The following is a 16,275-nucleotide window of genomic DNA, read 5'->3' on the forward strand; positions in this document are numbered from 1 at the left end:
GCACATTATGTCCCTAAGAATGTTCACACCTCATTCATAGGACTACCAAATAGGAAATAATACAAATGTCCATTAATAGAAAAAAGGACGGGCAGCATGTAACATATTCCTATAACGCATACACTGAATGATAGACAAAATCAAGTGGATGAATTCCAGAAAGATTACAGTGAGTGAAAGATGCCATATACAAGAAGGTATATTGTACAATTCAAATTATACAAAATTTCAGATCAGGTCAAACTAGTAATAGACAGTGTCTTTTGAATAGTAGTTTTGAGTGGTAGACTGTAAGGTATGTCCACAAAAAGAGACACAGGAGAAAACAACTAATTATGTTTCCAGGTTTGGAAAACAGGAAGTACACATGCCTTGTAGGACCACACAGAAAAACACTGGGTGGTTTGGAGGCAGAGATAGGAGTGAGGGGAAATTTTAGGTCACAGTCCTGAATTTCACAAAAGACAAGGCGGGGAAATCAGCTAGGACCAGAGACTTTCAGTACAATCAGTGGGCTGTAAGTTGCAGGGGGTGGTCCTTAGATGCCTCTATCTGGACCCTGGGTGATTCAGGCAGAAGCATTTTGCCTCCTGGGGTGCCCAGGCCAGATGGAGGAGGTCTGGCTCTGGATTGTTAGTTTGTATATCAAAGGCATGGTCCTGGCTGAGCTCTAGCTACTTTGAAGAATTGGCTACCTCTGAGAAAGGCAATTTCTTTCCATCCAATTTTTTTTTTAATGTCAAACATCATAATGCATGAAACATTTAAAATGCACACATATAAACACACACAAAGCAGAGACAAAGTCTGACAATAGTTATCTTGGGGAGGGTACTAGAGAACTTTCTAAGATAATGCAAGTTAGCATGCCCTGATATGGGTGGTGGTCAGATAGGTGATTACATCTGAAAAGGTATTGAGCCTATAGTTAAATTCATGAATTTGCTTGATGTAAGTTACTTCTCAAGTGAAGAACATTTTCCTGATTCTGTTCTACTGCTGACTTGAGTGGGTTACCTGTTGGAGGTTTTCAGAGGCTGGTAGAGTTCAACAGTCTCCAAGTCTGGAGTTCACCTGTTGAGATACCGCACACCTAGTCATCCTGCTCAGTGAGAAGACTTTGTTGACAACTATCAAACTCACATGGCCTTGGCCTAACATTTCACAGCTGTCCAGAGCAAAAGACATTCTCATCATAACATTTGTTTACTACAATGCTCTTAAGGCCATTATCCCTCTGGACAAAGACACTTTAAAATGTATACAACAGAATAAAATGTTTTTCCATGATGAAGCAGTTTGCAAAGTTGTTTGGATATGGAAAATGAGTTTGCCAGGGGCACAAAAAAAAAAAAAAAAAAAAAGGAAATAAGTGTGAAGAATCCCTCCTACAGTGTAACCCTCTTAATAGAGCATCCTGCTGCTGCCGAACAGTTCCCACACTTAATGACTAATGAATTTGGGTTCGCCTCTGCATTTGCACAGCTGGGGGCAGTGGTGCTATCTACAAAGCTTCTCAGCAGAGGATGAGGAGGTGGCAATACTGCACTTCAGCTTGAGAAGCCTGAACTAGGCAGCTTGGTAAGTGAGTATGAGTTGCACAGCAGAGCATAATAAATGTACACCGTACCCCGCACAAAAGCCATCCCTTGGCTTCCTGTGGCTCCCTCGACACTCCTCTTACACTTCACACTTCATGGGACCTCCCGTGGGTTGTCCTCTCTAGGATGCCTCCCTGCCTGTCAGCATGCCACATTACTCTAAACATCCAGAATGTTCTTTCCACCCCATCTCCCCACAGGTATCTCCTCCAATTCTCAGTTCAGAAATTATCTTTTCTAGAAAACTCTGCCAACCTTCCTTTCTGCATTTGGTGCCCCTTATCTGAGTTCCCTGATAGGAAAACATATCAAGCCATATTGTCATTTCCAATTTTCTGTCTCCCTAAGTCAGTTGTTAGCCCCTTTTGATCAAGGGTTTAGTACTTTCCATATTTAAATTTCTAATACTCAGGTTCCAACACACAGGACTAGATGATTGTAGAATGAATGAGTGAAGAATAAATGAATGGGAGAGACACACAAATTGCTATACATGTAACACATAACAATACTCATTTTGACTGCATCAAATTTGTGTGAACTTTTGTCCTTCCAAAGAACATCACTGAGTACAAATATATAATCCATCATTATGTACAATAATGAACCAACAAAAAGTGTGAAAAAATTATAAAAGGACATCAATGAAAACAGGACTATCCTGATTAAAACATTAATAATCCATTAATCTCTTTTATACTGAACTCCTTCAAGCTTGATTAATTAACAATAGCAAAAACACATTCTCACTCATATTCAGTTTACTATCATATTACTTTTAAACGATGTGCTATTCTGCTTCCATTTTTTTCAGAGATATAAATTTGGAATGGTATAATTTTAGTCATCTAGAAAAGTTGACAAAGCTCATTTAAAGTTCCATGGGACCTTATGGAAGAGTCAATTTCCTGTTGCTATACATCAGCAAACAGTGTATCTTCACTTGCAGAGTGAAATTCTAGTTTTGGATCACTTACAGTTCCTTTTAGGTCTGGGTGAAGTCCAAAACTACTGAGTGATTTTATATATAGGGAATTCGCTGCTAATTGAATTAGTGAAACACTGTGCCTATCTCCTTGCTGAGAGAATCTGCTTCCATCCATATCATTTGCTAGAAGAATAGGTGTAGCAGGCCATACTATCGGGTCATAGCTCTGGTCATTCAACTTCCCTGATCAGAGTTAAGAAGATAAGGGTGACAATCTGACCAAACCTAGATTAATGATATTCCTTAGGAGACGAGGAGATACACACTGATGAGATGTAAGCAATACAACTGTGAGGTCGCACAGGACAGAGCACCCCAGCATGTGTTTGTAAAATATACAGTAAGAGAGGAAGCTGGTCTATGAAGAAAAGTATAGTGTAGACACAGCCAGGAAAGCAGAAATAAAAGATTCTAGGTCCCCACAACAGAGAAGACTGTGTACTGTGTTTTCTAGCTATGTTTCCATTCTAGTTATTTATTATGTATCCTAGAGATTAACTTAGGAAAATAATTTTATTTACATGAGCATGAGTTAAGTAACAATGACCTATATTATATAATACATTACAATGACCTATATTATAGTTAATTTTGTGTGTCAACTTGCCTGGGCCATGATGCCCAGAGATTCAACCAAACATTACTTGGATATTTATTCTCTAAGGCTGATTTTGGATGATGTTTACATTTAAACCAGTGGATTTTGTGTAAAGTATATTGTTTCCCATAATGTGGGTGGGCCTCATGTTATCAGCTCAAAAACAAAAAGCTGAACTCCTTTAAGCAGAAAGAAATTCTACAGCACATTGCCATCAGACTTGGGTCCTAACATCCCTCTTCCTGGTCCTAAAACAGACTTGATCTGCAACTTCCTATCCAGGACACAGTTACCTCAGGTGATTCTTTATCCTATCCGCAACCCCAGCCTCAAAATCAGGTTTTGGACTTGGCAAGCCACTACAGTCACATAAGTCGATTCCTTAAAATAAATCTATTTCTGTATACACTGTCATCCTATTGGTTGGCTTCTCTGGAGAGCCTTGACTAATACAACTTACAGTAACTCCAAAGTGAAAACAGTTGTGCAAAAATAATATGAATTCCCTGAGTCCAAATTATTACAAAAGACATCTTGAATTCCATTAATTTGCATTATATCCTTTTTGGTTTTTTTTAGGTTGAAAGGGAAAAAATTTCTACTGATTGAACACTGACTACAATCTATGCCAACACCAAACATGTTAATTTGGGAATTATACAATGCATTCTTTTTATTATTTTAATTTACAACTAAGGAAATTAAGAATCACAGAAGCTCTGTGTCTTGACAGTGATCATTTTGGAAATATGCTTTTAATTATTTTTGTTAAGTACTGAAACAATCTGCATCTATTATCAGTGCATGAGGTTACTCTGTAATCTAGTTAGGTTTCCCAGAAGAAGAGAGTGGAAAGGGAGACTGATGTAAGATGCAGATGAATACAGAAAAGCTCTGAATCAAAAAAGTTGACTAATACATGACTGACCCTTAACTGGACCATAATAAATTTTTGACCTAAAAAGAGTAGTAACTGTACCTATTACAGTAGTTCACAAAGTTGCTATGGAGTTCATGGGTAAAGCAAAGTACCCTGCAAATTGAAAAGGACTTTTCAGGTCTTAAGTTTTTAAAATTATTTCACTTTCAGTCCTTGTATATGTCAATATAGTCTGGAATAACAGCATCCTTTATTCTATCTTAAGAGAGAAAACAAGTATTCTATCCATCACTAGAGCAAGTCCACCACAGGCTGCTCTCAAAGAGCATTTGACATCATTATAATGAACAAATGGTGTACTTACAGTCTCTTTCAGTTATCAAATCAATTTCAAGATAACGAGGGGCATGCAATGACTTTTAGATAATTTTTATATAAACTCAAGAATGTCAGAGCTGAAAGGGACCTTAGCAATCACCACATGGTGGACAAACTCGTCCAGAGGCCAAGTACCGTCCATCCACTGTTTGTGTATAGTTGGTGAGCAAAAAACTGATTTTTTTTCATTAAAAATGTGGCTAAAAACAATGAAAGTAAGAATAATATTTTATGATGCGAAAATTATATGAAATTCAAATCTCAGTGTTCGTACATAAATTTTATTGGAACACAGCTGTGCTTATTTGTAATGTATCCATCTAAGGTCGTTTTCATGCTCCAACACAACAGAGTTGAATTTTGCAATAGAAACTGGAGGACCCACAAAGTTATTTGTTACAAAGATGGTCTGACCCACAAAGCCTAAAATATTTATGATCTGGTCTTTTATAGAAGACATTTGCTGCTCCTAATCTAACCCAATCACTTTACAGATGAGTAAACTGAGGCACTGAAAGATAAAAGTATTGGGTAACTAAACTGGCATGTTAATTAAAGGAGAACGAGGACTAAAATCCAGTTTTTCTGTCCATTTGATCATGCTGCAATTAATGACTGAAAATTAACCTTGGTTAAACTCATATTTCAATTAAGATATACTCCTTGTATAAATTACTGGATTCATCTTAAATTTGATATCTCACATGAGCCAATGCCATGAAAAAATTCATATTAATGCAGTGAAACATCATCCTCATTTAGTCATTGAAATGAACTTTATGTTTTTCTTAAGCTGTTCTAAGTTAGATACTATAGAAGAAAATAATGATAAAAATTAAATATTTCATCTTCTACCATTAATCAAACTGATAAATATACTCTGCTTGCAATTCACAAAACAACATATATGGAATGTTTACTTTTAAACAAATTAGCTGCATTCAGTTTTCTTACAAGAGATACTTGACAAAAAAATGAGAAAATAATTCCTGAATCTTTCTCTCAACCAGTTAACTTCCCAAATGTAAGATAAATTTGTCTTTTTTTTCTTTTAAGATGGAAAAGAAAGGGTATCTAAAGTTAAAGCATTCCCTTCATGTTATTAGAAAGTGTCAATTACCTTCTCACCCCTTACCATAAAACACCTGTCTTCAAGGGGAAATGTTTAAAGCAGTTATTGTGAACTTGGGGTGATTTTGCCCTTCAAAGAATTTGTGACAACTTGTGGAGACATTTTGGATTGTCACAAGGGGGAGCTTCTTATAACTAGTGGATAGAAATCAAAAATAATGCTCAATGTCTTACAACATGCAGGACAGGTAATTCCATGACAAAGATTTTTCCAGTCCAAAATATCAGCAGTGTTGAGGTTGAGAAACACTGTTTCAAAGGAGCATCATTAGAGTTGCTCAAAACATTCGACATTCAGCACATTTAGCCGCCTGATCCTAAATGATCACTCCATCATCGATTTCTGGACAAGCACTATAGAGCAAAGATTTCTTATGGAAGCTTCTCAGACAGCTCATTCTTGGTAGCATTTTCTTCTAGCAAGGAGATGGAGAATCAGAAAGATATGCCAGCAAATAATTATTTAACTTCTTTCCAGCCACATGTACTATTGATCTTTACCAACAAGCAGATAATTTTATAACAATTCTGATCAGTTCTAAGAAAGTTATTTTGACTTCATTTTTTCCAAAGGCAACTGATAAACTAAGATTTTTTACTTCACTGTGATCCATGCATGATACTTTATGTAGTAAAATAGCCTGATGCCATTTACCTTTAAATAGAAATACCAAGATATCTCAATAAGATAATGCCTACTAGTTATTGGTAGACATTTGCCAAAGATATATTTAAAGGATAAAGCAGGAATGGGCCCAGCGGGTTTAACAGCATAGTTTTTCTTCTAGTATTTTCTCTACTTTGCAGTGTGACCCACTCCACAGCATTATGAAAAGAAATACATTAAATCTGTTAGATCACTAAATTAAAGAATGCTTTTTGTACAACATAATTAAAAGATGAGGGAGGCAATTTCAATATCTCACTCTCAAAGCAGGCATCTGAACTGACTTAAATTTCTTCCTTGAGTACTTTATTCTTCATCACTTTTGCTAAGTACTGTACTATTGATTCAATTATTTAATCTTATTTAGAGAATATATAAAGTAAATAACCTCAAGCTCAAGATATTCTGTAATCATACAAAAGCAGTAAGACCCCGTAATAACACTGATTTGTCTAAGTGACCATTTTGCAACACTGGGTCAAGAGAATATCCGTTTCCTCCAACACTCACCGATTCAAGAATAATTCATCTAGCACCCAAGATATCCTAGGCTTTCTGCTCAATGGAATAAGATATGATTTCCAACTTTTAGATGATCTTCAGAAAGGAGGAGAAAAAACCACTAATACCAAAACTTGTTAAAAAACAAAGCTAGAAATACCCACTGACTATTATGGGCATGCACAAGAGAGTCGAAACTTGCTTTGGGGATTCAGGAACTTGTTCTACTTACCTGAGTTGAGCATTAAAGGATAGGCAAGAGTTGGCAAGGAAAAGGTGTGGTTCAGATTTTCCACGTGAGGAAATAACTTGTGCAGAAATGCCAGCTATATGGAATTCCATAATTTGAGCAAGGGACAAATGAGAAAGAAAGGTAGAGAAGTAGGCAGAGAGCTGATCATTGAGGATCTTGGCTTTCACACAAGGAGTTTCGACTTTATTCAGTAGAAGATGGAGAACCACCGAAGAATGTCTAACACAGCATCATTCTAATCTTCCTCGCATTTTAAATGGACCATTCTGATGGCTGTGGGAAGGACTGATTTGAGATAGATAAGACTGGAGGCAGTTGTAGTATTTTGGGCCCAAGAAAGAGAGACCAATTTTGGGAACTAAGAACAGACAGAAGGGGGTGGATCAGACTCATATTTATGAGCAAATCTGGCAGAAATTATTGACTGATTATATAAGGAATGAGAGAAAAGAAAACAAAAGGCATAACTCAGGTTTTCCAGTTTGGGTGATTTGGTGAATGGGGAATTCTGGCAAAAGATGCATAGAAGAAAAGGAGATTTGGGGGGATGGAGGAAAATTTGATTCAGCAATGATCATATGAATAGAGCAGAAGCTGTACTTTCTCTGCTGTAAAACTTTTTTGCTGCCAACCATGAAAGTGTGTAGTGTCCTAAGTGAACAAAGATGAAGTTAATATGCCATCTTTTCTTTTAATCCAAGGATGCTACCTATGGAATATACATTTCTGTCATTTAAATTAAGTTTCCTACATAATCCAGCAAGAAACAGTTGTAAAGGTCATTCAATTCCCTGTAAGCATGAATACTTTCAGGATAATTATGAGCCTATGTAAATTTATATAGAGATGCTTTGTGCTCAATTTTGAACAATAAAAATCAGATACTGAGGTATGGTCATGACAGAGGCCTAATTTTAATGAACCAATGTTTCTTTACTAAAACTTCATACTTTAGAGGACATTCTCAATTACAATGCATAAGTTTCTTCTGGATTGCTGGATAAATGCAGATTCTCAAGTGCAACTCAGGAGGTCTGGGTAGAAAACACAGGATCTGTGATTCTATGACAGGCAATCTTGGATCACACTTTGAGAAGCCCCAGTTCATGATCTGATTGTGTTGGATAAATTTCTTTTCATGTAGAGTAATTCAATATGTAGGATATCCCTTAAAAGGGATTTATAAACAAGATCCTTCCTTCCTTTCATCTATCTACTTATCTACCACCTACTACCTACCTACCTACCTATAATATCTGGAGGAATCTTTATTTGGAGGAGAAGAAATGAAACTGATCAATGCCATTTCTAAACTACAATTCCTACTTACACTTTTTAAAATTTTTAAAATTTGTTCTAGTTATACATGATAGTAAAATGCATTTATGCATTTTGATAAATCATACATAAATGGAGTATCATTTCTCATTTTTCTGATTGTACATGATATAGGATCAATGGAGTAGAGGTGAGATAATGGTTGAATTGGAATTATTGAATGCTGTTCAACATAAATATTATGTGTGATACAAATTAAAGTTAAATGTCCCCAACCCAGAAATTGTTTTACAAAGGCCCCTTCCATCCCTAGAACTTTATCTTTACTGTGCACTCAAGAGACAATTTCGTTCAGCTCTATTTTCCCCATATGTAATATTTAATGCTAAGCATCACTTTTTAAAAATTTATAAGTATAAAATTAATTTTAAATATGAATATACTTTTCCAAACAAATGCCCTAGATGTTCTCTTCTTCCCTTTTCCTCTCTAGAATCTCTGGTTGGTCTTTGAAGACTGTGGGGTGGATCTGGTAGGAGGTAGGGGTTCTAACACAGTGGCCATCAGTTATGGATTCTTTGTCCTTGGCCCACAAACAAACCGGTCACTTCTCACTTGGTACTATCATACCATTGGAACCTAAGGGGCATGCACTGAGTGGCCACTGTAATTCAAAATCATAGGAGAATAAATGGGACACATAGAAGACCATGAATACTATCTTTGAGAGTTCTGGGTCACAACTATGTCTCCATGTAAATTTTGGAGAACATGAAAATGTGAAATTTTAGATCACATAGTTAAAAAAAATTCATGAAATAAAATACACAAAGAAATGATCGCATAAGTAAGCAGAAAATCAAAGGAATCAGGACAAAAATTTTTTCAGATTATGATGTTATATTATTTACAACCCAAAACAGGGTAGCTGAACTCAATTTACTTTTCTGTCTGTACAGGATCTTTCATGATTAAATTTTGAAATCTTGTGAAATGTTTACTTAAAACCTTTTGCTTCCACCGTTAACTAGCAAAAAGTCTGTTCTGCTCAGATGCCAGTGTAAGAGAGGCCACTGAATCGAAATACCGTCCAGCTCTACTATGTCCATGGCTTCTTTTCTCACTGTGGGGTCTTCACAGGAGCTGTAGCAGGAGACTCAACTGAGTTGGTTACAACACAGATTCCTGAGTACACAGCCTGCCTACTGAATCAGCACCTCTGGAGACAGGGTTAAATATATGCCTTATACATGAGTTCCCCAAGTGATTTTTAAGCATCTGTAGGATCATATCTTTCATATGTTCATTAGTTTGTTCATTTGCTAAACATTTAGTGAATACCTTTTGTTAAACACAGTTGTAAAATTCTACTTCCTGTTAGATAATGGAAAAGGAGAAAGGAAATGATCTAGCCGTCTGAAGATTCAGTATCAGGTGAGGTTACAGTAACAGACAGGGAGAGAGAAGGATATGAAGCCACTGCTGGAGAGGCAGGAAATCATAAAGAAAGGAAAAAGAGACATAGATAGGGTTACGATTCCAACTCCAGGCATCCCTCAGTGAAGTGGCCACTGAGCTTGGACGTCCCAGTCATCTCTTTCCTCAGTCCCCACTGACCACACATTGTCATTCTTGTGTCCACAATAAAGGAGACAGAACGTTCCAGAGAGACAGGAGGGTTTCTTGTAGCCTCAAGAATTCCCCTCAGGCCGCCTGAGAACATTCTCACAAAAGCCAGTCACATGGCTCACTATTTAGCAGCCTGAGTGGAAGGAACAGCCCAGCAGACAATTTCCCTTCTCTCCTAGGTTTGAGTTTGCTTACATTTTATTTCCTTTTCTATCTTTCTCACTTTTATTTCTTAAGGGAATGGGAGATTGTCATGTTGAGAGATGGAAAGACAGATATTTCTTTATTTGTAGCCCTTACAATTCTGCCTAACAATACACTTTGTTTTCCTAAAAGCAATTTATTCTTCAAGTTTCCCACCTTCAGGCACTTCATAGCACTGTCCCTTAATAAGCTCTATGACCTTGCTTACCAATTTGTCACTGTGTATAGATATAACAGGTGTGGGTTTCCCCTCTGGCTGTAGATGTTAACTGCCGTTCACTCTGCAGTTCAAGAGTGCCGTCTTGGCTAAACAAAAATTCTGGTTTCTTAGTATTATTCTAACTCTCTTAGAAGACTCTGAATTGTAGATGTCGGTTGGTGACCTTAGAGGTCATAAAGGTAAAACACACACTGAAACAAATGTCAAAATAACTGTTTCTTGGAGAACATCAAAGAAAATCCAGTTTCTGGATGTCTTTAAAGGCACTACAGAAGTCAGGAAAGTTCACCTGGTCATTAGGATCTCACTGAGCTTCAAGGATGACACAATGGACACTGACTTTATAGAGGTATAAAATATAAGCACTAGGGCAAAATTTGGGCTGACCTAATCCCTTCACTCCATCAATGTTTTTTCAAGCAATTCCCTTGAGTTACCCATTTTACTTTGATTAGTGCTTCTGTATTAAAGACAGAAAAGAGAAAACTAAAATAAATTTCTGAAATTTTTGACTGGATTACCTGGGCAGGGGTTGGGGGAGTTTATCTTAAAAACTATGACAGGCTGTATTACACAATTATAGTCTAAGAAAATTAGAAGTGATACTTGATTATATACGTCAAAGAATTCTGCTGTTGGGCATTCAGTGGGGCCCATACTCATCAATGAGAAGAGTGAGAAAAGGAACCACATTCTTGACTTTCCTCTTGGTCTCACTAGGGAACCACAATGTGGTTTTGCCCTTCTGCGTCAGGACCTTTATTCTGAGAGTGGGGCCAACATCCAACCAAAGAATGATGACAGGAACTCAGAAACCATTCTAGATTCTTCTATTACACCAATCAATGTAACAAGCCCCTCTTGATTTTACTTTGACCACTTTACCTTAGCCTAAGTTCTAATAAATTCTCTAGGCCTATGATCTAAAGCCTCAGTTGTCAGTTGTACCATCTCACCCATTGTAGACACCATAGCCAGAGTGATTATATAGTTCAAGAATCTAGTAGTCACCTCACTGCAAAAATTCCTTTAGTTATACCCCTTAGTTTTAGAATAATGGTCAAAGCCCTAAACTTAGTAGACAAGGCCCTCTTAAGATTTAAACACTGCCATTTATTCACTCCACCCATTTCTTTTTCTCATTTTAATATTCAATCCTTTCAGCCCAGAGAGACTGTGCTCTTCCAAGCCCCTGGGGCAAGGCAAGTTCTACCAAAGGGAATCACGGTTTTGAATCTCAGTCAAGATCCAAACCCTTTACTTTCTAGAGGATTCCAAGTTACAGAGAGGTTATTTAACTTATCCAAGGTCACAGCTGGTTAGGGACATCATGAATTAGGACCCAGTGTTTACGTCTATCTTTCCAAAGTATAATTTCTTTATTCTATTGCTTGATATTGCTCAAACTGGACAAAGTCATACCACTGCACAATATAAAATATTTTGAATCTTAACACAATACTGATCATCTGGTGTTTATTAACAAATTGACTTAAATGTACCCATCCAAAATCTTACAGATATGGAACTTCCCTTTCCCCCAGTACAACCCATTTTCTAGGAGCCTTCCCTTCAGAAAGTCTGCCAAGACTTCAATACTAAGAAAGCTCTCTACCCTAAAAATAATCTTCAAATTCAACATGAGTTACCAAAATAAAATCTCCCAAATAAAACAATGGCAGAGACAGACCTGATAATGAATATGAAATATGCTAAGAACATTCTGTCACTGAAACAAACTTGACTTTTTGTGTGATTAATGGTAAGATGAAATCTTGAAACACAGAAGAATGAAGCAAATGATAACAGAGGAGAATCACTTTGGAAAGGGTCCCATTTGAAATTTATCCATTTGAAAACAGGCTCTGTCTTTTGGCTATCATTACCATGTATCTGTCCAGAAATTCAAGCGTTATTTCCAGATGCAGTCCCAAATTCAAAATACATGTCGGTTGGCTTGTTTAAGATTTGCTCTGAGATGGACAAAACAACAAATGAGATGCTTTCAGAAGAAATAATAAATATATTCTGACACTTATTGTGTCTAATTCATATTTCAGAGGCTGGCCTTCCCTTCCTGATTCTTTAGTATCTTATTTCCATTAGGAAATGGGAAATACAGGAAATAGCATTATGAAGCCATTTCTAAATATTAATATGGTATCAAAGTAAGTTAGCAAAGAACCATGCATTTTCAAGGAAAGGATGGGAAGGAAAATTGGCTTGAGCCCAGTCTGTTAGAAATGGTGAATGGTCTGCGTTTAGCTAAATCTAATCAGGCCATCATGCCCTACTCTGCATTTACTGACAAGTCAGGGCACTGGAGAGGGCAAACCACATCAGAACAGTGCTTGGAGGAGGAACAAAAATTACCTGTTGAATAGGAAAACTAGCTTTCTTAGCTAAGTATGTCGATAGAATTCTGGATGCCGGAGAATCCATCTATGAAAATAATATGGCAGTGGTATGGGGGAGGGGAAATAAGAGTCTGAGAGGGGAGGAAGGTAGGGAGCAAAAATTAAGGAAGGAATAGTAAGAATAACTGCTATTAAATATTTAATGTATACACTTAAGCCAGGAAGAACATTTACAAAAAGATGCAAATTATTACTCATGAACTTCCATTTCACTTGAACAATAAAAACAGTGCAAGGTTACATTGGCACTGGCTAAGCAAAGACAGAGCAGCACCAATCCAAAGGGGGAAATTCATAGTATTCATATTGATGGGGATAATACAAATGCTCAGATATCTCAATAGATTTTACTGCTTTCTAAGCATTGCTGAGAAAATCTGGTAGCACTTTATTTTCTTCAAGAGTTTGAAATGTGCTCACTGTCTAAAAATCCCCTGGAGTAGCTATGATCTTTCAAAACTGCAGATGTCATTTGGAAAGTTCTCCAGTACAACGCATCCTGTCTTTCAGATTTTGAAAAGATTGGATGAATACTCACTAATGCACTTTATTAGATGAACTGTTGTCAAGCACCATGTTAGTAAAGGACGACAGGATGGAGCTGCATGATAACAAAAGCACTGGTGTAGCACCCACGGCGGCTCCTGGTATGTAGTATAGACTAGACTTCAGATTTAAAAAGATGACACGTCTCATGAAACTACACAATCCACCTCAAAGAGGCACTTCTTTGCCAATTCTGTGACTAGTAAATGAATAATATTTTCCATTAAAAAAACTGGAGAATTAATTAAAAACATTAAGTATTCATTAATAATGTACACACATAACCTGTAAGAAGAGTAAAGCATTATTTTAGGGTAAAGTCAATGAATGACTTTAACAGAAAAAAATATTTCTCGTTGTACATGGAATCACCGGAGATGACTTTCTCAGTCATACTTAGATTTGCCAAAACACTCTTTGCCCCAGATTCTTGACTCACTGGTGATTCTGAAGGAGAATTTACATTCATCTGTGAACTCTCTGGCCCCAATCTTTTTCATGCCCTATCACACATGTCGTTCCAATAGAGCAAAAGCATTTATATCCTAGGAAGCTTCTCTTCCTCTGAGTCCAAACCTGCTTGTCTCCCCAAATATTCCCTTTGGGAAGCAAGCCATCACTATGACAACCTTAAAATGGGGGGATGAACAGCACTTGGGGACAGCCCTTGTGGAAGTTAATACCAGTTTGTATTTAACAGGGTCAAGAAAACTCAGACAATGGCTAACACTGTTGAGAGGAGCCACTTTGCTGTATGAAATTAATTGTCAACTTAACCTATTCAGAACATAGCCTCAGAAAAACAACCTGCAAGTGTGATTATTCAGGGTTAATTCATTAATCCTCCATTTTAACTGATTTGCTCAATGCCCAGTGGAAATTAAATCAAAGGATCATCTATGATATGGAAAAGAGAATTAAGAACTTTGTCTTGCCTTTAAACTTGAAATAGGCAGAGCATTCAGAGATATGTACTTTTCCCAAATAAGGGTTACCACATTCTCTATTCTAGGCTAGAATACTTCTTTTCTGTGCCTTTATAATTGTATTTCTTTCCCTATAAAGCAGAAGATGAAGGTGGATTATTATTGAGTTGTCTGGACTTTTTCATGTCTTTAATACATTTGCTTCTAGAAAGAGGAGAATACGGACACAAGGTAGCAATTCCAGCTCAGGTGTAGTGGGGATCTTTTGTGTGACTCAGAGCTAGAGAGAGCTACATTCAGTATGTGTTGAACAATACTTTCCCACTACTGACTTCTCTCGGGAAACAAATTATCATGCCTTTAAAAAAAAAAAAAAAAAAAAACGGGGTGGGGGTTGTGCACCAAAAAAGTCACCCTCTGATAATGTTCATTCTTTCTTTGTCTTTACCTGACTGACCACCTAACAACAGGGCTTTTAAAATAATGAGGAGAATCCTTTGTTCTCCCTGGTTCCATTTAAGGAAAAGTAGGTCGAAGGGCTTCCCCAGGGAGGGAAAAAAAAGCCCAGGAGCCAAACACAAGGGGAGTAAGAGATTTCACGCCCACTCCTGTCCCCACCCTCCCAAAGAAGTTAATTAATTCTGTTTTAGGAATGGTTAACAGGGGGTGGGGAGCACTCAGGTAGCCCATTCTCTGAGACCATAATCTGATTCTCAAGTGTGGCTCGCACCATCCCCCCCAGGCAGGGGTAGGGGCAGAGAAGGGTACAGAGAATCTCTCTCCAGCCGGGCAACAGAGCCAGTGCTTCACGCATTTGCCCTCCCCACAACGTGTGTCCCAGCCCAAGTGCGAAGTTGGGTATTTAGACCTGAAAAGCATAATAAGAGCCATTCAAAGCAGCAAGTTACAGTACCTTAAGAAGTCTAACAGATGGGAGAAAGGCTGCGTGGCACAGCTTCCGGATGGTCCAGTTTAGGGGTCGAGAAGCATCAGTTTGATTCATGACCCCTTCCAAATTCCACCGGGAAAACAAGAAACTGCAAGCCTGAGCAACGCCTAGAAAATAAATGGTCCCCCACGGCCCTGGCATCCCATGGTCTTCTCCACACCTGCAAATTCCATTAGGGCAGAGGCTTCCTGGAACTTGGGAGACTAGTCAAGTGGCGTTGCCTGAGCCCCTGAACCTTCTTAAGAAAGCCACCTCCCCTCTCTCTGCAGCCGTGCTCATGCATACCAAATGTGGCTGAATGAAGGCACACTGCCTGCTGCTTCGGGGAGGGGATGCAGGGTTTTGAAGGAGAGGGACAGCCTGCACAAAACAGCCTGTGGTCGGAGTCAGAGCAGCCTGCTCCGGAATGCACGCTCCCTCTCCCACTCTCCTCCCAGCAAACGCAGGTCAGGCGTTGGGGGGGAACCCGGGCCATTTGCTTTGCTCACTTGGTTTGGGGGGGAGCCAGGAGGAGAGCAAAAGGGAACAAAAATAAAGCCAGAATGGGAACTTGCACTTTCTTGCACAAAGCATCTTTGAGGGGCTGGGAACAGCATGGGGGAGGGGCTAGGACACGGAAGGAGAAGGGATGCCTCTGAATGATAAGATAAATGCTTCCCTTTTGATTTATGTGGCATACTAAATTAAGAGCTATCGTAAAATGGATCTATAGTAGAAGAGACCCCTGTTGTGTTCTGGGGTTTTTATTAACTGTGACTGACAGTCCTCACTCTGATATATACATTATACAGATGACAGGCAGATGGGTAAAGACAGGATCAAACTCACACACATGCATGCTGGTGGCAATGAGTTATTCCTTTCATAGAAAGCTGTGCAAACTAATGCATATTTGGCTTACCTTTTAAAAGTGTCAGTTTCTAAACTGGGGGTTTTCTCCTCCTGGGAAGCCACTTGATACCCTACCTCACCAAGAAAAGTTTAACCCCTTAGGTGCTATGTGGGATGCTGTCTATAAAAGATGAAATTTCCTCGAGTGGGATTCCTACTCCTATCATTTCATAAGGAGGCTTTAAGAAAAAGAGTGGCTACATTGGAGTGCATAGTCT

The 16,275-nt window shown here is 38.1% G+C and overlaps 1 protein-coding gene across 16 annotated transcripts in view; it reads right to left on the reverse strand.

The window, feature by feature from the left end:
• Positions 1-15,585, reverse strand: part of Trpm3 (transient receptor potential cation channel subfamily M member 3) — a 522,169-nt gene extending 506,584 nt beyond the window's left edge. For 15 of the 16 annotated variants that reach the window (XM_047523941.1, XM_047523940.1, XM_047523938.1 and 12 more), the window contains exon 1: positions 15,131-15,585. In XM_047523941.1, the coding sequence (XP_047379897.1) occupies positions 15,131-15,307 (177 nt within the window). In that variant the 5' untranslated portion in view covers positions 15,308-15,585. The remainder of the gene's footprint in view (positions 1-15,130) is intronic. The other variant, XM_047523944.1, reaches the window with a different exon arrangement.
• Between the last annotated feature and the right edge of the window lie 690 nt (positions 15,586-16,275).

This window comes from Sciurus carolinensis, chromosome 14, assembly GCF_902686445.1.
Source record: "Sciurus carolinensis chromosome 14, mSciCar1.2, whole genome shotgun sequence".
Lineage (NCBI taxonomy): Eukaryota > Metazoa > Chordata > Mammalia > Rodentia > Sciuridae > Sciurus > Sciurus carolinensis.